This window comes from Rhinatrema bivittatum, chromosome 5 (assembly GCF_901001135.1).
Source record: "Rhinatrema bivittatum chromosome 5, aRhiBiv1.1, whole genome shotgun sequence".
In the NCBI taxonomy this organism is placed as follows: Eukaryota; Metazoa; Chordata; class Amphibia; order Gymnophiona; family Rhinatrematidae; genus Rhinatrema; species Rhinatrema bivittatum.
This window is the reverse complement of record NC_042619.1, coordinates 52,198,265-52,223,503: the sequence shown is the minus strand read 5'-3', so window position 1 is coordinate 52,223,503 and position 25,239 is coordinate 52,198,265. Positions and strand designations below refer to the sequence as shown.

The 25,239-nt window shown below is 46.4% G+C and overlaps 1 protein-coding gene across 3 annotated transcripts in view; it reads right to left on the bottom strand.

Annotated features, from left to right (window-relative positions):
• The window catches only part of HEPHL1 (hephaestin like 1), a 181,602-nt gene that overhangs the window by 21,182 nt on the left and 135,181 nt on the right, over positions 1-25,239 (bottom strand). For all 3 annotated transcript variants that reach the window (XM_029602335.1, XM_029602336.1, XM_029602337.1), the window contains exons 15-18: positions 13,756-13,862; positions 12,082-12,304; positions 6,266-6,405; positions 2,772-2,934 (exon numbers count right to left, since the gene is read on the bottom strand). In XM_029602335.1, coding sequence (XP_029458195.1) covers positions 2,772-2,934; positions 6,266-6,405; positions 12,082-12,304; positions 13,756-13,862 — 633 coding nt within the window. The remainder of the gene's footprint in view (positions 1-2,771; positions 2,935-6,265; positions 6,406-12,081; positions 12,305-13,755; positions 13,863-25,239) is intronic.

Genomic DNA, 25,239 nt, shown 5'->3' with positions numbered 1-25,239 from the left:
CTGCCGTTCCCGCTGGGCTTGAACGTGCTGATAGCCCGGCGGCAACGGCAGCAGGGAAGAACGAGCAGCGGGAGGGACCGGGAGCCATGCGACACACCTGCCGGTGCTTGGCGACACACTAGTGTGTCGCGACGCACCGGTTGAGAACCGCTGCTTTAGAGAACTACAATATAAATTCCTGAGACAATTTTACATGACTCCAGGTAAGGCCTACCGGGCACACATGATAGAATCCCCGATATGTGACAAATGCCAGACTAACAATGGGTCTTTCCCACATAGCTTTTGGACCTGTCCCAAGATTAGGACAGTCTGGCAACAGATTATAATCCGATATAGCCAGATGTTAGCAGCTGTATTGCCAGAAGATCCTATGTTGTGGCTCTTTGGCACTTCTCCCTTTAATCTACCAGGGGTGAATGCATATGGCCTAAATTTATTAAAAAAGACAGCCTTGTGGGGAAAAAGGTCATACTCTCCTGTTGGGTCTCGGATCATTGGTTCTATCTCTTAATCAAATTGTACTCTCTGAAGTATCTCAGTGCACGGTCAATTTCAGTGAAACGCTGGTCAGAAATGAAAAAGGTCTGGAAGCCCCTAGATGATTACTTGAAACCCACAATATATTAGTCGGTTGTACCCATACAAGGAGGTACTGACACACAGAAAGGGGGGATGTGGGTGAGGGGCAGGGGAAGACAGGGAGGGAAGAGGAGGATAGGGAGGAGGGGCAGGTAACACATGAAACACTGATACCGACTGGTACTGGTTTTATATAAGTAGTAGTTCAGGCAGACAGTCGGCTTGTATGTACTGTTGTGCTTTCACTGACAATTTGATCTGCATATAATGTGACAGTTATCAAGATGTCTTGGTTGCATGTCTCACTGGTTGTAATGTTTCAGTGTTTGAAAAACCAATAAACACAAGTTACAAAAAAAAGATTGCATTATGAATGTATATTAAAAGATGCATAAATGGACAGCCCACAATTGGTGGTGGTGGTGATAATTGGTGCTATTGCTCACAAGTTACAAACTTGTGCTACTTCAGCCCCCTTAAAATTAAATTTAAAAATAACTTTTTATGTCTTTGCTGGAATCTCCTGTTATTTTCATCTACCTTTCTTCTGTGATCTAGAGGGTCCTACCAAAACTATAGGAAGAATTTCAAATACTTGGGGCAGAATAGCAGACAGAATGATCAATGAGGCCCTACTTAAATCTCAATTTTGCAGACATCCAGGATCCGCCAATATTAGGCCTCTACCACAATATAAGCAGGGCCTTCATGATGCAGCAATAAAAATATCCAAATCTAGGCAAAAAGGTGGTCAGACTTGCTGGGCCCTTATAGCTTCACTTTATCTGCATTTGTTGCTGCACAGTACTGAATTTCTTATTCAAAAAGGCAGGTAATAAATCAAGATAAACAAATAAATCCAGAAAGTAAACATATGCCGTTTCCATTTTATTGGCTCTGTAATTTAAATAATACCACAATTCATGAGAAATGGACTACTTTTAGGGACAGCCATCTAAACAAGAAATGAAAAAATAATACAGGATTACCAGGGGCCTGGAACTTAGAACTGGCACTGGAGGTGGACAGCCCGTGCCCTCTCACAGAATGCCACCATCCTCAAGGGGGTCCAACATAAGAACATAAGAAAATGCCATACTGGGTCAGACCAAGGGTCCATCAAGCCCAGCATCCTGTTTCCAACAGTGGCCAATCCAGGCCACAAGAACCTGGCAAGTACCCAAACACTAAGTCTATTCCATGTTACCATTGCTAATGTCAGTGGCTATTCTCTATGGGGTAGATTTTAAAAAGCATTTACTCGAGCAAAACTGGTTTTTGCTCGAGTAAATACACTTTACTCAAGTAAGTGGGCTTTTCAAAATTGCTACAATATATGCTATTGAATTGTCCATAGGATTTACTCAAGTAAGTGCACTTTACTCGAGTAAATAGCTTTTGAAAATTGCTACGATAGTATGTCACATTTACATGCGTAACTCCTTTGAAAATGACCCCCTAAGTGAACTTAATAGCAGGTAATGGACTTCTCCTCCAAGAACTTATCCAATCCATTTTTAAACACAGCTATACTAACTGCACTAACCACATCCTCTGGCAACAAATTCCAGAGTTTAATTGTGCGTTGAGTAAAAAAGAACTTTCTCCGATTAGTTTTAAATGTGCCACATGCTAACTTCATGGAGTGCCCCCTAGTCTTTCTATTATCCGAAAGAGTAAATAACCGATTCACATCTACCCATTCTAGACCTCTCATGACTTTAAACATATCCCCCCTCATCCGTCTCTTCTCCAAGCTGAAAAGTCCTAACCTCTTTAGTCTTTCCGGGGAGCTGTTCTATTCCCCTTTCATTTTGGTCGCCCTTCTCTGTACCTTCTCCATCGCAATTATATCTTTTTTGAGATGCGGCGACTAGAATTGTACACAGTGTATTCAAGGTGCGGTCTCACCATGGAGCGATACAAGCAATACCATCCTCAAGAGGCATTTATTCTCTCCAGGCAGCCCACTAGGGGAACTGCCTGAGCAGCCGAAAGGTGCATCAGAATAAGCCGCTGCCTGGAGGTGCCCCTCGAGAGTCTGCGCTTTCAGGAAGGGGGAACCTCAGCCCCTCAACCCTTGCATCTTCAGAGGAAGAACCCACACACACACACAGAGTGCCAACTAGCCTAGGGCCTGCCTTGCTGGGATTTCATCATACTCTGTCTTAGATGTCAGTGTTACGCACCTGATTTTCTGTGGATAGTAAAGGTTGTTTCCATGCCAGCATGGATGTGATCTGTCACGTGGCAATGCAGCAGCCATGTCCCAGGGTTGCCCGCTATGAGTTCTATGGTCTGAAATGTCCCAGGAAACAGGTCATAGACATCTGCTCTGTGCTCCTTCTCTGCCTGTAGCAAGGAGAAGGATAAATAAGAAGTGCAGATTTGAGTTTAAAACATTTCAGATGTCCAGTTTTGTAACTTATTATTTCTAAGTCTTTCAGTCATATTCCACTTATTCTGACCAAAATGATGAGCGTGCTTTTTCTCCTCTAACTTAACGCCGGTCCCAGGAAATCTCCATTACACTACAGGTAAAAGTCATGTCTTGTTGATCCCCGTGTGTACTTTTACCCCCATACAGGGTGGGCAACTTTCAGACGGGTGATTTACACAGCTAAAATGCTGTTTTTTACCTGTGAAAATGGCTTTGAAAATTGCTCTCTTGGGGGGTGGGTCTTTTTTTTTTTTTTTTTTTTAACAGCCCATAAAAATGTGTGGCTGTCACATGCACAAATTACTCCAATAGTAAATTCACTTTGAAAATTACTCAGCAAGCTTCCCCCCTCACAAGTTACAACTGATAATTTGTGCAGGGGGATTTTCCACGAAAATTAACACATGCTTAAAGGTGAATTTTCAAAACCTTATACATGTAAAATACAGCATAGATACGCATAAGCAGCCTTTATTCATGTATTTCATATTTTATAAGAATCTAAATAATGCACATATGTTCACTTTTGTGAATGCATGTGAAAAAGGGGCGGTGCGGGAGGCGTTTCAGGGCGGGGCTATCTGTTACGCATGTATGCTGCTATTTTGAAAGACACTTGCATATATTTTCCAACTTTCTTGCGTTATGTTTACACCTGCTATTTATCTGGCGTAAGTGATATTAATTGTGTTTATTGTGTTGTACTAACAGGATGGGAGGTCTGGGTAGACTGGTTGGGGGGAGAGTTCAGGCTGAAGAACTAGGAAGGTCTCAATTACCTGGAGAAGGGCTGGGCGAACTGGTAGACTGATTGGTTAACTGGTTAATTTCCTCCACGTGCGAGTGTTTTAAAATTGGCCGACTTATGCTTGTAAATCTGGACTTATGCAAGTTAAGTCCTAGTTTATTTTCATGCGTAAAATACACACACGTTATACATTTATAATAGGTGTGTAAAGAACGCATGCTCAATCCATTGATATACGTGACTTCAATGTATTCACACATAAGCCTAGGTATTTTGCGTGATAGAATTATGTGTATTTTATAAAACATGCACATATACACACATATTATAAAATACCATAGCAAATATGCGTGCGGCCACATGCATGCATATATGTCAGCGTGTGCAGTTGTTTGAAAGTTATCCTCATACTGTTCAAATAAAAAAAAAGTGTGCAAATCCGAACCCCACCCAGACTCTGCCATCTTCCCCCCCCCCCCCCCCCCAGAACACTTCTCTACTATGCACCTAATTTTACATGCATATCGGGTGGGACATTTTCAAAAGGCTATTTCAGTAGTTAAAGCACTGTTTTACCTGCAGAAGTCCCTTTGTACACTGGTTTAGATCCACTGAGTAATAGAAATTATATTAATGGTACTGAATTTGCATTAATTGCACTGCACATACATACCTAATAACTGAACAACATTTAGAATATAATGAAATGCTTCACCAGCACAGTATTTCTCAGTGGTTACACTGTTTGCTTGATCAGGGCAAACAGGCATTACATTTAGAAATGCTCTAAGGTGGCTTTGGCTCTCTGAGATCAGGGAGTGGTAAAGGGAGGAGGGGGGTCTCTGAAGATTGCAATGCTCTAAAGCAGGGGTCAGGAACCTATGGCTCGGGAGCCATATATGGCTCTTTTGATGGCTGCATCTGGCTCGCAGACAAATCTTTAATAAAAAAGTAAAAATCTAACAAAATCCCCCACCCTCCTGGCGCCCCCCAAGACCTCCAAAATTAATTTACTACAACCCCCACCCTCCTGACCCCCCCAAGACCTGCCAAAAGTCCCTGGTGGTCCAGCGGGGGTCCGGGAGTGGTCCGGGAGCGATCTCCTGGACTTGGGCTGTCGGCTGCCAGTAGTCAAAATGGCACCGAAGGCCCTTTGCCCTCATTATGTCACTGAGGTCGACCAATGTCGGCGGTAGCCCTTGTGACATTGTAAGGGCAAAGGGCCATCGGCTGCCAGTAATCAAAATGGCGTCGACGGCCCTTTGCTCTTACTATGTCACAGGGGCTACCGCCGCCATTGGTCGACCCCAGTGACATAGGGCAAAGGGCCGACGGCGCCATTTTGACTACTGGCAGCCAACAGCCCAAGTCCAGGAGAGCACTCCCGGATCGCTCCTGGACCCCCGCTGGACCACCAGGGACTTTTGGCAGGTCTTGGGGGGCATCAGAAGGGTGGGGGTTATAGTAAATTAATTTTGGATATCTTAGGGGGTCGTCAGGAGGGTGGGGGTTGTAGTAAATTAATTTTGGAGGTCTTGGGGGGCGTCAGGAGGGTGGGGGTTTTTGTTAGATTTTTACTTTTTTATTAAAGATTTGTCAGCGAGCCCTGGACCCCCGCTGGATCACCAGGGACTTTTGGCAGATCTTGGGGGGGGGGGGGTTAGGAGGATGGGGGTTTGTAGTAAATTAATTTGGCAGGTCTTGGGGGCGTCAGGAGAGTAGGGGGTTGTAGTAAATGATTTTGGTAGGTCTTGGAGTCATGAGGGTGGGGGGTTGTAGTTAGTATGGCTCTCACAGAATTACATTTTAAAATATGTGGTGTTCATGGCTCTCTCAGCCAAAAAGGTTCCTGACCCCTGCTCTAAAGCCAGTACAGGCCACCATACCTCTCTTTTCGCCCAGCAACATCTATTCCCATTTCTCCTGCCTCCAACCGCTGCCCAGTATCTCCCCTTCTAGCAGGCAGCATCCATTCTCCGCTTTCAATCTCCCCACTCCTACTGGCAGCGACTCCAGTCTCTGGCTACACTCATATCACTTTTCCTCCCTCAGTCCTTCAGGTAGCAGACATGTACAGTTCTTGCACATCGCATGCTTACAGTCTTGGCTCCCTTGCCCTGCAGACAGCTCCATGACGCAATTCGGGCTGGGTGACATGAAGCGATGGCATTACATCCAGATTGAGGCAGACACCCTACCCTGTTTGCCCCATCCTCATCTTGGCCTTCAAAATTTGGCACCTTAGATAATTCCCCATATTACCAGTGGCTAAATCTAGTCCTGTCTTGAAAACTAGAATGCTTATCCCTTCCTGTGGTACTGTAATTACATGCTGAAAACGCCCATTTGAATGTGATTACTGCAGTGTTCATACTATGAAATGATTCCAATTTTTCAGCAAAAATTTACAGTCTACACAGACAAACACACACACACACACGCACACGAATCTGATTATTTCTGATTATTTGTCTTTTTCAAAAAGTTTACCCAACCTTGAAGAGAAAGCTCTGTGCATGAAAGTGTACAGTGTGCATATCTGCTTCATTCCCCAGGCCCAGCAGATACCAGCTGGTCTTTTCACCTTCGGTCATCCTCAGCCCATGAAGATTGCCGTAGATCTTTCCATTAATTGCTGTGCAGGTGAAAATCACATTAAATCACATTTAGTATAACTCCAAAGGTGTTCCAGTCATCATAAGAACATAAGAAATGCTATGCTGGGTCAGATCAAGGTCCTTCGAGCCCAGCATCCTGTGGCCAGTCTGGGTCAAAGTTCTCGGCAGATCCCAAAAAAAAGTAGATTTCTTTCTCATTGGTCACCCTCAGGGATAAGCGGTGATTTCCCCCACTTCTACCTAGCTAATCACTCTTTTTGGACTTTTCTTCAGGAACCTCTCCAAAACCTCTTTAAATTCCGTTATGCTTAGTTGCCCTGACCTCATCCTCTGACAACAAAGTCCATATTTTGATTATGCATTGAGTGAAAAGACACTTTCTATGATTTGTTTTAAATCTGCTTGTTGTTTTAGTATTATTTGAAAGGGTAAATAACTATTCCATTTATCCGTTCCACCTCACCCATGATTTTAAAAACCTCTCTTATCTCCTCTCAGTCATCTCTTTTCCAAGCTGAAGAGCCCTAACCTGTTCAGCCTTGCTTCATAAAGCAGCCGCTCCTTCCCCTTTATCATTTTGGTTGCTCTTCACTGTTCCTTTACTAGTTTTGCTATGACCAGGCCTAGATTTGTCAATAGGCACAGTAGGCCTGTGCCTAGGACAGCAGACATCTGGGAGACAGCAGGCAGAGCAAAAAAAATGTCCTGCCTCCTAGCAGTAAAAAAAACCCCTCTGATATTTGCCCACCACGGCCAAGGAAGAACTGCCACTCTCTCAGCAAATGTGGGGCCAAAGGAGATCTACAGCACCCACCACTTGCCTGACGGGGCCCTCAAGCTAAGGAGAGCCCTGGCACTTTCCGCCCAAGTTCGATCCTGCACCAGGGCCAAACTGATCCGCTACAGCAACAGTCACTACCACTGTCCGCCACCATCCCCTTGCGCTGACATGGTCCGCAGTAGGGCCACACAGAACTGTCGGCTCCACCGCCATCCACTCTGCCAGCCCGCCCTTGTTCACTCTATCGCCCCTCCATCCTTTGACGGGAATGAATCAGGGTAATAAGCCCATGCCATCACAGTAGCCCCACCCCCTCCTCCCAATGTAGCCCAGGTCCAAATGAAAATTTACTGCTGCTTCCCCCTTCCTCTCCGAGCCAGCTTAGGCGGGACCAAAACACCGCTCCTGCTACTGTTCCCCACAGCTTCCTTGAGCCACCAAGGTGAGGGGCAGAATCACAGAGTAGAGTGGCGAGAGTGGTTAAGACTTCTAACCGGCTCCTGCTGCACCATTTAAACAGCTAATGTGATCTGCATGGGAACTAAGTCTATTCCACGCTACTGATGCTATTAATAGCAGTGGCTATTTTCTAAGTCAACTTAATTAATAGCAGGTAATGGACTTCTCCTCCAAGAACTCGTCCAATCCTTTTTTAAACCCAGCTACACTAACTGCAATAACCACATCCTCTGACAACAAATTCCAGAGTTTAATTTTGCGTTGAGTGAAAAAGAACTTTCTCCGATTCGTTTTAAATGTGCCAGATGCTAACTTCATGAAGTGCCCCCTAGTCCTTCTATTATCTGAAAGAGTAAATAACCAACTCACATTTACCCATTCTAGACCTCTCATGATTTTAAACACCTCTATCATATCCCCACTCAGCCGTCTCTTCTCCAAGCTGAACAGGCCTAACCTCTTCAGCCTTTCCTCATAGGGGAGCTATTCCATCCCCTTTATCATTTTAGTCGCCCTTCTCTGTACTTTCTCCATCGCAACTATATCTTTTTTGAGATGCGGCGACCAGAATTGTACACAGTATTCAAGCTCAGTTACGGCTTTGCCCTTCAAGGGCAAGTTGTTGATCGGTAGGACCTAGAACACATCATGAAGCATCTGGGGGATTCTAAGGTGCATAAGTTGCCATAGAATAAGCCAAAAGGAAGAGACGGTTTCTTGGCTTGCCCTAGGTTTCAAGACAGGTGGAGATTTCGCCAAGCTAAGGGGTCCGGTGGGCCTCAAAAGCAGCCCGCAGGAAGATCTCAGTCTTGGGGGTCAGTCCTTTTGGGGTGGCAGAAGGCCATCCAGGGACAATGCGGATGCAGGAGCAGCGAAGTCCTCACAATGAAATGAGGCTAGTCCACTCTTCGGTTCCGGTTGTTGGCAGGCATCTAACACTCTTTTTCGAGGAGTGGGCCAAGATTACCTTGGACCAGTGGGTCTTAAGTGTGGTAAAAGATTGCTATGCATTAGAATTTGCTCGTCCCATTCAGTATGCCTTTCTAGAGTCCTCCTTGTGGTCCTCTTTCCAAGTGCGTAGCGGTCCAAAGTACTGTGGATCGCCTCAGACGGTTGGCAGCCATAGTGCCGGTTCTGCAAAGAGAGCAAAAGACTGGGAGGTACTACATTTACTTCATGATGCCAAAGATGGAAGGTTCTTTTCGCCCAATTCTGGACCTGGAAAGGTTGAATATAGCCCTCAAAATACCATGGTTTCACATGGAGATTCTGCAGTCAGTGATTGTGGTGGAATGAAAAGAAGGGTTCCTGGCGTCATTAGTTCTAACAGAAGTTTATCTGCATATAGCCATCAGACAAGAACACCAGGGATTTCTCCACTTTATGATTCTAGGAGAGCATTTCCAGTTTCAGGCACTTCCATTCAGTTTGGCAACAGCACCGTGCATGTTTACCAAGGTGATGATGGTGGTGGCAGTGACCTTATGAAGGGAAAGGGTGCTGGTACATCCATACTTGGATGACTGGTTGATCCATGCAAAGTCAGAGGATCTCTGCTTGCAGTCAGTGCAGAAGGTGCTATGACGCTTGCAGTAGTTAGGTTGAGTGGTGAACTTGGCGAAGAGTCATCTCACCCCTTCCCAGACCCTGAAGTATCGGACGTTCGGTTCGAGACGCAGGAAGAAAGGGTGTTCCTGATGGAAGAGAGGATCTTGAAATTGCAGGGGCAGATCCAGCACCTGCTGGAACTGCAGATTCTCAGAGCATGGGACTATTTGTAGGTCCTGGGCTCCATGGCATCCATGTTGGTATTAGCCCCTTGGGCTTTCGCTCACATGTGGTCTCTTCAGAGGGCTATCTAGGTGGAATCCGTTATCGGAGGAGCTTCATTTTCATCTCCCACTCGAGGGAGAAGTCAGGGAGAGCCTCTGTGGTGGCTTCTGCATTCCAGTCTGGAATGTTGTGTACAGCGAGAGATTCCGGATTGAGTGCTAGTTACTATCGATGCTAGTTTTTCGGGCTGGGGCGCGATGTGTCAGGATCAGTTGGCAGAGGACCAGTGGTTGAAGAAAGAGGCTGGTTGGTCTATCAATAGAGTAGAGACCAAAGCGGTCAAACTTGCTTTACGTGTTTTTCTACCTTTGGTACGCAGACGTCCAGTCAGAGTTTTGTTGGACAATGTGTTGACGGTGGCTTACATCAACCGACAGGGAGGTACCAAGAGTTAGGCAGTGGTTCAGGAGGCTCAGGAGTTGATGGTCTGGGCGGAGCAGCACTTGGAGTGAATAGTGGTCTCTCACATTGTCGGGGTAGACAATGTTCAGGCGGACTTTCTCAGTCGGAAGACGTTGGACCCCAGAGAATGGGAGTTGTCAGAAAGGGCCATGAGTCTAATTCACAACAGATGGGGCCCCCCCCCAATCTGGACCTGATGGCGACAAAATGGAATGCCAAGGACTCCCATTTCTTCAGCAGGAGGAGGGAGCAAGAAATGGAGGATATTGATGCCCTGGTGCTACTGTGGTCCCAAGGAGTTTTCTGTATGTGTTTCCTCCTTGGCCGCTAGTGGGCAAGGTGATATGGAGGACAGAAAAACATTCAGGAAATGTGATTCTGGTGGCTCCATCGTGGCCTCATCATCCATGGTTCACAGATCTTGTAAACAAAGCCATAGACGGGCCTCTAAGATTCGGTCATCTGTTGGATCTTCTCCACCAAGATCCAATATTTTCGGATCAGGACCGTGAGTCGGTCTCTCAGCCTGGCTTTTGAGAGGAGAAGGCTGAGGAAGAAAGGTTATCCCGAGTCAGTCATTACCACATTGTTGCAGACCAGGCAGTCTTCCACATCTTTAGCTTATGTTTGCGTTTGGAAGGTCTTTGACTCTTGGTGAATTGCCAACGGAGTGCACAGTATTGCACATTTTGAATTTCCTTCAGAGAGGTTTGGTTAAGGGTCTGGCTTATAACTTCTAAAGGTACAGAGTTGTTTTGAGTTGCTTTGAGTTGTTTTTGAGGTAGCTTGCAGGGCCATGCTCTGTCGGCACATTCAGATGTGATACGATTCCTGAGGGGAGCAAAGAGTTTGCGGACTTCGGATAGGAAGGCGTGTCCATCCTGGAACCTTAAACTGGTCATTAAGGGATTGTGTGAGGCTCCATATGAGCCACTCAGAAGGGCATCTTTGAAGGACTTGACACTGAAGGTGGTCTTCCTGGTTGCTATATACTCGGCCAGGAGGATTTCAGAGAGCCAGGCTTTGTCATGTTGGGATCCTTTTCTTCAGATTTCGGAGTCGGGGGTGTCATTGCGTACGGTGCCTTCCTTCCTGCCCAAAGTGGTCTCACTGTTTTATATCAATCAGACGGTGGAGCTTCCGGTGTTTCTGGATTTGAATTCCTCACCTCATGCAAGAGAGCTTAGGCTGTTGGATGTGGGGAAGGCATTGTTGTGCTATCTGAAGGTTACAAATGATTTTCAAAGATCAGACCACCTCGATGGCTTAAAGAGACAATTGATTCGGCGTACATATCTACAGGTTGCCCAATGCCTAAAGGGTCGAGGGCGCATTCAACACATGCTCAGGCGGCCTCCTGGGCCGAGGCACAGCAAGCATCTCTACAGGAAATTTGCAGGGCAGCAACTTGGAAATTGCTACACACTTTTGCCAGATACTATTGCTTGGGAGTTTTGGAGAGAATGTTCTGTGAGCGGGACTCTCGGGGTACCATCCAGTCTAGGGATGCTTGCATACATCCCAGGAGTCTGGACTGATCTGAGTACATACAGGGAAGGGAAAATTGGTTCTTACCTGCTAATTTTCAATCCTGTAATACCACAGATCAGTCCAGAGACCTGCCCAGTGTTGAGGAAAGGAGAGTCTTCAAATCATTCTGCTGTTTATATGCTGCAGAGTTATTGGAGGTTATCATGCTGTTTTGTTTTGTTCTATATCCTCTTTAAGGATCAATTTTCAGTTGGTTACATCACCGGCTCCTGTTCATTGGGAGGTACAATTAGTGCTTCAGTTTGGGATTTCATCTTGGCTTGGATACAGGTCAATACTGAGGGACTGCAGATGGTACACTATGTTAAGTACAGCTTCAGTAAAACTTTGTCTGTCTCCATCTGTTGGCAGGAATGCAAAACCCAGGAGTCTGGACTGATCTGTGGTACTACAGGAATGAAAATTAGCAGGTAAGAATCAAGTTTCCTTTAACTCATGGCTTTATCGGTATTTGGACTGCTGCTTACACTGAACTGAACAATAAACCAAGGGGTTTTTAACATTTCAAATCTGAGAAATAAGAGACATGTTTACCTCCCATTGAAATGCATTGGACTAGATGAATTTTTCTTGAGAGGTCAGATCTGGAAAATGGGTTTGTGACTTAAAATGGAAACCCATCCTGCCTAATAAGGAACAGCTAGTAAATCAATGGTCTCGTACACACCATGGAGTAGGTTGCTTTCCGTAAAGTCTTCCTTTCCCTCAAAATCCTTGGGATCCTTATGAAGATAGTTGGCAATATTTTCATTCAAGTACCAGGATTCATTTTCATCAAACATCATGAACAGCAAAGCAAATTCTCGATCCACATCTTTCCTCAAACCCTTGTTGTTTAATGTTCCTCTTCTACAGGTTATTAATGGGCCAACCAGGCCACTGTACATGTCCTGTAATTAGATTAAGATGTTTACAGGTCCTTGCAGACACACAAGTAAAATATTTTATTAGGCAGCAAAAATTGCTAATGGCAGCCAAAATATTTTTATCACAGATTCATCGTAACATTGGCGCTCACTTGTGCAAGGAACATCCACTCAACAGTTGAATGTGGGGCTTTAAGGGGGACATGTTATGCAAATATGTAAAATTGTGCAAGTATTATCCTCCTCTTCAGCAAATCGGACAGAACACTGGTAGGTCTCAAAGGGGCAAAATCACTAAATGGAATGCTAAAAATATTTAGTGTGTTATATGTAAGGGTTCTGCCCATTTGTTCCTTTTTAACTGTAAACCGATGCGATGTGTAAACGGTCATCGGTATAAAAGAAACTTTAAATAAATAAATAAATAAATAAATGAGAGGAAGAGCATGCACAAAGTAAAGGTCATGTGCTAAAAGAAGCACAGGCCATTTACTATATGCGTGATCTGCATTTTTACATCCCCTGTGCTAACTGGCTCAAAGTGCAGAGACTAGTTGGCACGGAGGCATGCCCAACCCTGGCAAGGCATGCAGCTCTTCCAGCCCCCAATCACTCCTCCCCCAACAAGAAAATCTCTGGGCTCCACACCCCCCTCTCTACAGAGCATTCTCCCTTCCCTTGAAGGCCAACACCTGCAGCCCTTCTCCCTGCTGAAATTCTAAGAACCACGTGAGGTCAGCCAGTGCCATTTTGAATGGCGGAGCCAAAGAGCAGGAATGCTCTCCTGCCCCCTTCAACTACTATAGTAGATGATTAATTAGGTGGGGATACTGGCCTGAAGGGACAGGTGAGAAACGATTGGCCTAGATGAGCCTGATTCTGCCAGGTGGGACTTATGGGAGCCAATGTTGGCCGTTTAACATAGTGTTTTGCACCAGAAAATGCCCTGGTTAGAATGACCATATTAATGGGCATTAAGCAGCTGGTTTTAACATGGCATAGTACATTGGCCCCGAATTTCCTTTAATACTTGCCAGCACTCAAAGGCTTCCCTACTCTTCTTAAATAGTATCTGAAGAACATACCCTTTATATTTTTGACCTGATCAGTTTCTGAGCAATCCACTCCAACAAGGCATCTACAGCTTTGGTATGTTTGGGTCCATGAGTAAAAGTCATCTTCCACTACTCAATAACACAGAGGCTGGAGACATGTTGTAGACTATCAGACTTATTGAGGCATAAGCTTTCAAGGACAAGTGTGCACGTTGTCATCTCCGACAGCCTATGCCTCGATATATCTGTTAGTATCTAAGTGCCACCATCTCTGGGTCATTTCTGCTACTACAGGCCACACAGCTCCTCCTCTGGAGGTTTTAATGCATGATAAAGAAAACATTCTCTGGTAACCTTTCATGCAGTAAAACAAGCACAATTTCCCATGCATAACCTGCAACTATGATCACTGGACTGTACCTTCACAAAGTTCGCAGACGAATAGTAAACCCAGCTAATACAGTTGGGGTCATCACTGCCTGGACCTGATCTTTCTGGCACATTCCACCTGTATATGTTTATTTCTCCTGAAATATTAAGAAAAGGGTTATATTTAAAGTCAATGACAGTACTATATTTTATTTATTTAGATTTATATTCCACTTTTCACACTTTTTTCAGTGCTTCAAAGTGGATTACATTCAGGTATTGTAGGTATTTCCCTATCCACAGAGGGCTTACAGTCTAAGTTTATACCTGAGGCAATGGAGGGTAAAGTGACTTGCCCAAGGTCACAAGGAGCAACAGTGGGACTTGAACCCTGGTCTGTAGCCCACTGCTCTAACCACTAGGCTACTCCTCCACTCCACTATACTAGTGAAGGGAAGACTATGCTAATGGTTTTTTTTTTTTCACTTAGCTTTTTCAGTTAAAAAAAAAAAAGCCTTTGGAATCAGCAATATTACTAATGCACATCATTCTATAATGCAATGTGACTGTTTCTGCAGAAGGATTATCTTGAACTCTTATAAAGACATTCGGCTTTACCTGCAGCTGAGTTCTCATTAAGGTATGTGGATGAAGCAAGGGAACTAAACTGGTTCAACAAGAGGAAAAAAATATCCAGGGAGCAGAATGTAAGACTCAGGCAGAGTCTTTCGGAAGCAGACATCATCAAAGAGCAGAACAAGACTGTAAACACAGAATAGGATGGCAGAGAAATGCTGCAAAGGTCCATCCAGGCTGCTCATTTTCCCTTCTCACTGCAATAGCGCAGACTACTCTTGATCTCAGGTTTCACCCTTATTTTACAAACCATGACAGACACTGTGTGCCTGTCCTCCCACGCACTTTTCAATTTTGCTACCGTTTTTTTTGTCCCCCCACAGCCTCCATTGGGAAGCTTCTCCATGCATCCTCTGCCTTCTCTGTGAAGAGATGCCTTCTTGCATTATTCCCGAGGACACTCCCTTCTAACCTCCTAGCAGGGGGTGGTGCTGTAAACAAATATCCATAAACAAAATGTGATTTGTAACCAGGAGAATGCATAAATATGAGCTGTAAGTCACCAAGCAGCTTTATCTAGAGCAACTGGAAAGTCTCAGTTCTGCAGAGCTTCTTTCATGCCGGAGGCAATTCTTTACAACCCAGCCAAGAAGAAGTGCACTTACAAACACACCCAGAACTCAGCATTGTGCTTAGCCTCTGTTCACTATGGCAGTGCTTCCCAACCTTTTTTTATTTTGTAGCACATCAAACCACATTTTGCACAATTATCACTCCTCCCCCACCCCCACACACTGGCAGCAGGAGAACACTTTTTTTTTCCCAGTGTGTACACATTCTGCCTGCATCAATCTGTGACATCTGTACGTGAGAAACCAGCCAATCCTGTCAGATTACAGGGTCCCCACACATTCAACCTCAGATTGAAGCTGGCAGGAGAGATGCAAGCAGGTAAGAAGCAGTGCCTTTCTCCTTCCAGTGGGAAAGAGGGAGATAGGGTAAGATTACCAGAGTTTCTGATGGTGAATTTGGGACAAGAAGTTCATTTTGGTAGGAGGGAAAAAGTCTGGTGGACTGTCCCCGTGGAAAATTGCAGTAATCTACACTCAAAGTACACCCCAAAAGCACATTCTATAAATGCTGTTACCACAAAATATTTTGGGGGCCCAATATATGAAAGCTTCATGCTGGTGGGTTATGTCCTACATACAAAAAGATAATTATATATCAGAAAGTCAAAATGAGCCAACAAAATTCAACTCTTCCCAATACGTAACCTTTATGTGGGAGACATGTCCAGGTCAGATACTTATTTTATACTGATTAATTATTAACGTAGGGATCCTGTTAGTCCCCCTACTAGGATTTAGTTATAGGAGGATACCATTGTGGTGGGAGAGACAAAGAAGTAATCTTGTGGGTTTGGAGCTCGCCCATGTGGGAGTTGGTGATGGTGAGTCCCTCTGGCTTACAGAAGCTTGACATCATTTTACTGTGTGGATTCTTTTTTGCTTTTGCACAGTCAGCATGTCTTGGCTGTCCTCTGAGGTGGGTTTTTTTTTCTTTTTCTTTTTCCTAGTGAATTAGTTATGGCTCCATGGAGAGCTATTGTCTGGATGGGAGTTTCTTTCCATCCTCCCAGTCCATCCTTTAATCTTTCATTAATTTAATTAAGTTTGAAGTTCCCACTTACTTGGGACTCAGTTAAGCTTATTTAATTTTGCTCTTCAATCAAATGGGAGGGGTTCCCTTCATGCAAGAGGAATCTGTGATGATCAAGATCCAAGGAGAGGATGACTTTCAGCCATCCCGTGGACAGAGGAGAGAGAGGAGAGGTGTTGGACCCATCCAGGGCCCAGGTTAACATCTACTAAAGATTGGAAGAAGAGGAGTAAGAAGTATCACCCTGATACTGTAAAAGGAGAGACAGAGGAGAAAGCTACAAGAAGGAGGTAGGAGAGAAATGATTACATAAAATGAATCCCATCTTTGATACTTCGTCTGTATTGGAGGGAAGCACCAAGGCTTTGCCCTGTATCCAATGAGCGGGAAGAAATCATTAAATGAAAGCGCTAAAACTGGATTTAACATCTGACTTTGAGAAAGACTATAAAAAGTCACAAACTTGTTAAAAGCACCCATAGCACCTTGAAAGTGAAATACACAACTGTGAAGACTTTAAATCATCCTTTGCATTTTATCAGTAGAAGAGAATTGCTGGAAACCACCAAATACCCCCCATGTGTTTTATTCCGTACTGACTTTAATACTCATTTATGCTGTTATCATCAGTGCTGTGTGCAAATGACTTTAATATGAGAAAACTAAACGTAATGTGAAGGGCCTTGAAAGGAAATCCCCTGCAGTAGATCTTATGGCATCATAACAGTGTTCCATTAAAAACAGAAATTCAAGATATGGAACTAGCATCCGGGTTCAATATTAATATTCTCTATCATGTAATAAAAGTTTCCAACTTTTGATGTCTCTGACTTGCTTTTCTGGCTGATTGCAGATTTTTTCCCCCTCATTCTCAGGTCTGCTCTCTGCTCCTTTTTTGTTTTCCCCTCTCTATCTGGTCTCCTCTTTCCTTGAGAGGATATTTAAATACTTTGCTTTCCTCGATGCTCTCCTTTCCTCATTCTTAGTCCTTTTTCTCCTACTCTCTCTCCATTCCTCATTCCTTTTCTCTTCCATCATGACCCCAAATTCCCCTACCTTTAAATCCAGGATCCTCTCTCATCCCCTCTCTTTCTATTCCTGATTCATTTCCCCATCTGTATGTTCCCAGTAACTGGTCCTCTCTCTCTATTCTGGGTCCTCCTTCCCTCTTCATCACCCTGCCTCTTACCCAGGGCCTTTCTCCTTTCTTCCTCTTCCTCAGTTCCTGGTCTTCTCTTTCTCTCCTGTCTCCTGCCCCCACCTGGTACTTCCCTTCTTCTCCTTCATACCGGATCCCCCCCCCTCTCCCCTAGTATGGTCCAGCTTTTCCTTCCAGACCTCTCCCTGCCCCCCTCACCTCAGTCAGCAGCAGCAGCAGTGCATAAAACGGTATCAGCATCCCCCTGCCTCCCCCCTACAAGCATTCACCCCTTCCCTTCTCACAAAACATTCTCATCTGGCTGCATCTCTGGCTGATTGCTTACTGTGCGGTCAGAATACGAGTCCCAACACCCTGCAACACCGACATCTAAGGCCTGTGGCAGCCACTCTCCAAGCAAACATAACACAGCAGAGAAGAGCCCTGCACCCCAGAAAGCAGGAGGGGGTGAGGAGTGGGGAGGGGCTTGAACAGCGAGCAGAGGCTCCTCTCTACCATTCACGGCTGCTGTGCGGGCTCCCTGCACCTGCCCCTCCCCCTCCCCTCTGGTCTTTCTCAGGGCTGTCTGGTTGCCATGGGATGGGGAAGGGAGGGGCCGAAGCAGCAAGCACTGAGCCCAGGGAGGAGGATCATGCTGAGCCTGTCAGGCAAAGCAAGGAGGCACAGGAAAAACTCTGCCATGACACCGCCAGTACAGGAGAAGCTCTGCACTAAAGGTGTCAACCCTGGCTCTGCAGTATGAACTGTGGAGAGGGGGGAGAGGCTCACTTTGGACAAGACAAATCTTCCTGTCTCTCTTCTACCTGCCCCCTCAAAATCCCTGTTCCATCACCTTTTATCCACTCACTTTCCCTTTTAGCCCTCTTCTATGTCTCTCCCCGCCTCTTTTTTTTTTTTTGTTTCTTTTTCTCTCTGTTATCTCCTTCTCTTCTTTCCCTCTGCTGTCTCTCTAACTCCTCCTCACCTCTTTTTGCAGGATCCTGCAGCTCTTCCACCTAATTCTAAGCAGGACTAGGTGGGGCCACACCTGGCTTGGCAGAAGCCTCCCAATTTCAATCAGTTACTGAGATATGTTTGTGCATGCCCTCTCTAGCTGTTGTTTGTTTGGTTACAACTAGGGAGAGGGACTTTTCTAGTGTCACTCCAAATCTCTGGACTACGTTAACTGAATTTAAAAGAAGCAAAAAATTCTTATCTACATGTGTAATTATGGGGGGGGTTGGGTAAATTTTCAAAATGTTTATGCATATAAGAACTGGACGCTACGTGCACAAGAAGAAAGTACGTGCGTGAGTAGTGTTTCGCAAGATCACAAAGTATGCATTGACTAGAAGTGTTGCATGTGACCGTTAAACTGAAAAGGGGGCAGTTTATGGGCATTCTGGGGCAGGGAGGTTTGTGCAACTGGACAAGTTACTATTTTGAGATCAGTATTCGCTCATACATTACTAAGCTTGTATGCACACTTTTACCTGCTAATTGAGTCACGGAAGTGAAAGTGCAGCTATTTACTGTCTGCAGTTTTTGCATGGAAGGTGAACTGATGGTGATGTCAGGTGATTGCATACTGTGCCCGCAAGTAAGTTTTTGTATAAGCAGAGTATACGCAGTCTCTATCAAATACACGCATAAACCCGCCTTCATCGGGGTCATGCCCTGCAGTCTGTGAATGGAGACTGCAGGGCACTAGCCAACTTGATGCAGCATCTGAAAAATGCATGGATTGGTGCTATGGAGAGCTAGGGGAGAATTGTGCGTTCCTAGTACTCAACAGCATCGGGTGCCCACAACTGCAACGGGCGCTCAGTACGAGCATCTGTTTTTTACCCCATTTCTTCTGGCCGATTTTGCTGAGATTGCTGAAGACGCCCATAGCTAAGCGCCCCTTGCTATGGGCGTCTTAAATGATGCATCTAGAAGAGTTTTGTTTTTTTTTTAAAGTCAAGCCAATATACATTTATTTTTCAATACCGCAAGCAGTAAATTAAAGTGTCCCTTGACTCGTGGATTGACTTCATGCCGCCTGCAGAGCTGGAGTTAAACTTTCCACGTTAAAAAATGTGCATTGGGCGCCCAGCGATTTTCTGCATCGGGGGTAATAGCTAATAGCCTCATCTACATGGAATTTACATGCGATGGGCGCTATTGGCTACCCATTTATTTGGGCTCGTGTTTTTGACGCGCTAATCTAGTGCTAGTCTAGTGTGTCCAAAATGTGCGTCTAACCGCATATAAACCTGTGCGCTAGGCTGGGCGCACTTTACTGAATTGGCTCCTAAGTAGGTACCTGAGGTAATGACAGATTAAGTGACTTGCTAAAGATCAATTGGGATGTTAGAAGGAGAAACAGAATTTGAACTCTGGTTTCCCTACTTCACAGCCTATGGCTCTAACCACTAAGCAACTCCTTTCTCTACCACAGAGCATTGATAACCAAATGTTTCCATTTGGGACCTACTCAAAAACTATTGCAAAAATATCAAATCCACCAAAAAAATATAATTGTGCCAAATTCTGTAGTAAACTCTAAGGCTAATAAGAAGTAACTGAATATTTTTCTACCTTGCTTTGCGCATATATTTTGGAAAGTTGGGTTACAAATTCTATAAATATAAACCTTCCCCTACTAGAGATGACCACTTCCACCTTCTCCCCCCCTGATTCCAGCTCCCTGCCATAGTGTTGGTCCAGCGTCAGCCCTTGTTCCCTCCCATAATGCATCACTGACTGAAGCGGCACAAGCAGCAGGGCCCGAGTAGGGAGTATTTGCGCTCACAGTCCACCCAGTCGCTACCCCCCTCCCACAACCCGGAGCATGTGCTTTCTCCTTACATAAGAAACACGGGCATGGGGAGCAGAGGAAGGCAGCTCCACGGACCATGAGCGCAAGCTCTCCTCTGTTTGTGTGGGCCAGCCAGAGAGAGGGTGGAGAATTTGGGACTGCTTATAATGCTGGGCCTGTAAGCAGCCACCCTTACTTTATTTTTATGACTGACATGCAAACATAAAGGGGTAGATTTTTTTAAAAATATGAGCGTGCGTCCATGTGCGCGCGCATGTTATAAAATCCAGGGCGGCGCATGCAAGGGGGGGGGGGCGGGTAAAAATTTGCACGTTTCGTGCGGCAACAAGATTGGGCCTCCCCTAGTTCCCTCCCAGTCTGCTCCAATTAAGGCGCATAACCCCCGTTTTTCCCACGCACAGGGGATTTAAAATTTAGCTGAATGTACACAGTAAAAAGTAAAAAATATACGTTCCCTGTACGTACCCGGATAAGTCCAGACTACTGGGTTTTGCCTCCCCTCCAGCAGATGGAGACAGAGAAGTTTTAACGGACTCCGTCCTATACCCCTCAGGTGCCACCTACAGTCTGTCAGTATTTCTCTGTCTCCAGCAGATGGTGGAGAAGCAAAACCTTTAGTCTGGGTTTAGTGTTAGGTTTTTAGTTTTGTTGGCATTCGTTCCTTAGGGAATCTTAAAAAAAAAAAAAAAAAAAGAAAGGACAAGAATTTAGTAAAAAAAAAAAAAAAGCGAGATGGTATCCCTTTAAGCTTCCCACTGGGTTGTTAGGTCCTGGTGGGACCATCCCCCCTGGTAAGAGAGGCTCTGGAGCAGAGGGTTGGGAGCCCTGTAACTGCTCGTGGCTGAGGGTGATACCGGGGAGCCTAGTTCACTCACCCTCTGAAGATCTGCACACAGGAAAAAAAACAACACTGAGGTGATTTATTTAATTTCTGAGCCGGCCTAGGGCTCTCTTTCGGCCCTCCTTCCTTCCGATGCTGTTTCCGCTGTCCTTTTCAGTTCCTATGAGCTTCCGGGGGTTTGTCTTGGTCGTGCTGGTTCTTCTTTCGGGCCCCGATCTTAATTTAGCTCGGGGATCATGCCGCATGGTGTGGCCTGCAGGCCGGAGTTTGTACCGGGTGCTTGAGGGGAAAGCTCTTCGGGGAAGCCGATTCCGGCGAAATCGTATCGCAGCAGCTCCAAAGCACGCAGGGACTCTGGGAAGGCAGAATTGCTGCGGCAGCCTCAGGACCCTTTTCTCCTCAGCGCAGGTACTGAAGCCTTACTACGAATGCTCAGGGAGCAGGAGAAGGCTACCCTGGGGGAGGGGAGCTCTCCGCCACCTCTTTCGCCGTGTCCTGCTGCCCCTGGGGGGGCGACTTGCAGGCAGTGCAGATCTCTTCCTCAGAGGAGGAACAGGGGAAGGACTTGGATGAGTCTCCTTCCTCATTCTCCTCTGATTTTGCTTTGTTGCTGCATAAAGCCTTCAAAGCACGAAAAGCAGCAAAGAGCCAGGGTACTAAGGTACCCCGTGAGGTCCCGCTGTCACTGGGGGATGGGACAGGAGCTTCATCACTCCACAAGAGTACCAAGTCACACAGTGGCATAGAAGCCCCCAAGGCCAAACACCCTCTCCGGTCCTTTTCATGTCAGGTGGACAGTTCAGATACGGACGGGGTGGATGAAGGCGAGTCTCCTCTGCAAGCCCCTGGTGAGGGACCGGATGCGGATCAGGATCACCAGCTCCAGCTGGCCAAGCCAGTAGACGCGCCTTTAGTGGAGGGTGATGATCCCAAAGTGGTCTGCCTGTTCAGAAGGGATGAGCTCGGTCCACTTATCCAGGACATTCTGGAGGAGCTGAGCATTGAGGTTCCTCCGGAGGACTCAAGGTTTGGGGCTACGGATCCGGTGATGGTAATGGTGGGCCTCAGGGGTCCAGCTCGATCTTTTCCATTTTCATATGTCGGTTATGGATCTTTTGTTTAAGGAGTGGGTCACTCCGGACCTTGGTTTAAAGGTAAGTTGGGCTATGGACAAGTTATACCCACTTCCGGAGGAAGCGTTGGACCTCCTTAAGGTCCCTAAGGTGGCCGCCGTGCTCTCGGCAGTGACCAAGAAAATCACCATCCCGGTAACAGGAGCCACTGCCCTGGAGGATTTGCAGGATCGCAAATTAGAGTTGCAGCTTAAAAGGATTTTTGAGGTTTCGGCCCTAGGAGTCCGGCAGCTATGTGCAGCAGTTTCATGCTGCGAGCCAGTCTCTGCTGGGTTCAGGATTTGCAAGCTGTAGTATCCTTTTCTACGAGTGAGGCAGTGCAAGCAGGGTGCCTGGAGGCAGCGGTAGCTTACAGTGCTGTTGCACTTTATGACCTGTTGCGGACTTCTGGCAGGACTATGGTCTCAGCCACGTCAGCCTGCAGGCTCCTCTGGCTTAGATACTGGGCTGCAGATGTTTCCTCTAAGGCTCAACTGAGTTCCTTACCCTTCAAGGGTAAGCTGCTTTTCGGGCAACAATTGGAGGACATGATAAAATCTCTGGGGGAGAATAAAGTCCATAGGTTGCAGAAGGATAGACCCAGGACGAGAGGATCCTTTCCTCAACGGGTGAGATTTCGGGGAAATCGCCGGTTTTGCTCTTCACATTCCGCCGGTTCGTCCTTTCAACAGGGTTCCGGCCGCCAATCTTCTTGGAATCAGTCCTTTCGAGGGCACCGGCCTGCCAGAGTTGGAGCCCCACAATCTCATGGGGGTCCCAAGTCAGTGCAATGAAGCGAGGCCGGTCCACTCTTCCGTCCCAAGAATAGGAGGGAGGTTATCCCTTTTTCTAGAAGAGTGAACCAAGTTAACCTCAGATCAGTGGGCCCTCAGTATAGTAGAACACGGTTACGTGTTAGATTTTGCTTGGCCGATCCATGAGCGGTACATGGTTTCCCCATGCGGGTACCACCAAAAACTCCAGTCGGTATAGGACACTCTGCGGTGGTTACAGTACCCGCAGGAGAGCTCAGGCGAGGGCGCTACTCCATCTACTTCATGGTACCCATGAAGGAGGGAACCTTCCGTCCCATCCTAGACTTAAAGAGAGTCAATCGGACTCTAAAGGTGCCTTGTTTTCAGATGGAAACTCTTCGCTCGGTTATAGCGTCTGTACACAAAGGGGAATTCCTAGCATCTCTAGATCTGACGAAGCTTACTTGCACATTCCTATATGCCCAGATCATGAGAAATATCTGCGGTTTGTGATCCTGGGGCATCATTTTCAATTTTGCGCGCTACCGTTCGGTCTGGCGAAGGCGCCCACAGTCTTCACCAAGGTGATGGTGGTTGTGGCAGCAGCCCTGTGAAAGGAGGGGATTTTGGTACACCCCTACCTGGACGATTGGCTGATTTGAGCGAAGTCAGAACACCTTTGCAGGGCAGCAGTGCAGAGGATGCTACAGATGTTGAGCTCGTTGGGTTGGGTGGTCAACCCCGACAAGAGTCACCTGGTTCCCTCCCAGTCCTTGGAGTTTTCGGGTGCTCGGTTTGACACGATCTTGGGAAAGGTTTTCCTTACTGAGGAAATATTGCCCAAGCTTCTCACTCAGGTGGAGTCCTTGCGATCCATGCCTTGTCCCATGGGATTATTTGCAGGTCCTTGGTTCGATGGCTTCCATTCTTGAACTGGTGCCCTGGGCCTTTGCGTATATGCATCCTCTTCAGTCAGCCTTGCTCTCCCGGTGGAATCCGCTCTCCGAACAGTTTCATCTTCTCCTCCCACTGAAGGATTCGGCACGGTCCAGTCTTCTTTGGTGGCTGTGTCCAGACAATTTACGATGGGGTGTGGATTTAGAAATTCCCTCCTGGATAGTGGTAACCACCGATGCCAGCCTCTCCAGGTGGGGAGCAGTTTGTCGAGGAACGGCAGTGCAAGGTCAGTGGATGAGGTCTGAGTCTTCTTGGTCAATCAATCGGTTGGAGACCAGAGCAGTTCAGTTGGTGCTACAGACCCTCCTTCCCTTAGTAGAGGGGAGATCAGTGCGGATTCTCTCAGACAATGTGACGATGGTGGCTTGCATCAATCATCAGGGTGGGACTCTGAGTCGTCCGGTGGTAATGGAGGCTCAACTTTTAATCAGCTGGGCAGAACAGCACCTGTACAGGATAGCAGCCTCTCACATTGCCGGAGTAGACAATGTGAAGGCCAATTTTCTCAGCTGCCACCAGTTGGATCCAGGAGAGTGGGAAGAGAGCCAGGAGCAGAAGGTGTAGATGCTCTGGGGCTTCCCTGGCCAAAGGACATTCTGTTGTACGTCTTTCCGCTGTTGTTGGCAAGGTTCTACGCCGCATCGAGGCTCATTCGGGCAAGGTGATACTCATCGCTCTAGAGTGGCTGAGGCGCCCGTGGTTTGCGGACCTTCTCAATCTGGTGGTAGACGGCCCGCTGATATTTCATCCATCCCTGAGTCTGCTGCGACAAGGTCCCATTTATTTCAAAGAGGTAGATCGCTTTTGTCTAGCAGCATGGCTTTTGAAAGGCGGAGATTGAGAAATAAGGGTTACTCAGAGGAGGTGATTACTACGCTTTTGCAGTCCCGTAAAACTTCTACCTCCATAGCCTCGTCAGAGTTTGGGGTATTTGAGGACTGGTGCCTGAACCATGTGGTGAAGCCATCCAGGGCTACTATTCCGGATGTTCTGGCCTTTCTGTAGGCAGGTCTAGTAAAAGGTCTAGTCTTCAATTCCCTACAAGTTCAGGTGGCAGCCCTTGGTAGTTTTCAGGGAAAGGTCTAGGGCCTCACTCTAGCATCTCATCCGGGTGTGGTTCATTTTCTGCATGGCATTAAACATCTGCGTCCTCCTATTCGGAAACCCTGTCCTTCGTGAAAGCTCAACCTGGTTCTCCGTGCCCTTTGTAATGCACCTTTCGAGCTGCTGAAGCAGACGACCTTGAAAGATCTGACATTGAAGGTCGATTTCCTTATGGCTATCGTATCGGTGCGGAGTGTTTCGGAGCTACAGGCCTTATCTTGTCGGGAGCCCTTCTTAAGGATTTCTAACAAAGGAGTTTCTTTACGAACTGTTCCCTCCTTTCTTCCGAAAGTAGTGTTCTCTTTTCATTTGAATCAGACAGTGGAGCTCCCGTCCTTGGCGGGCCTAGATCTTTCTACTTCTGGGTCTAGGGAGTTAAGACAGTTGGACGTCAGACGCGTGCCGATACGATACTTGGAGGTCATGAACGGTTTCCTTCTTTCGGACCATCTGTTGTACTATGGAGTGTTCCCAGGAAGGGTCAGAAAGTTTCAAGGGCCGCCATTGCACACTGGCTGAAGGAAGCTATTGCTTCGGCTTACCTAGTTCAGGGCCGTCCGATTCCG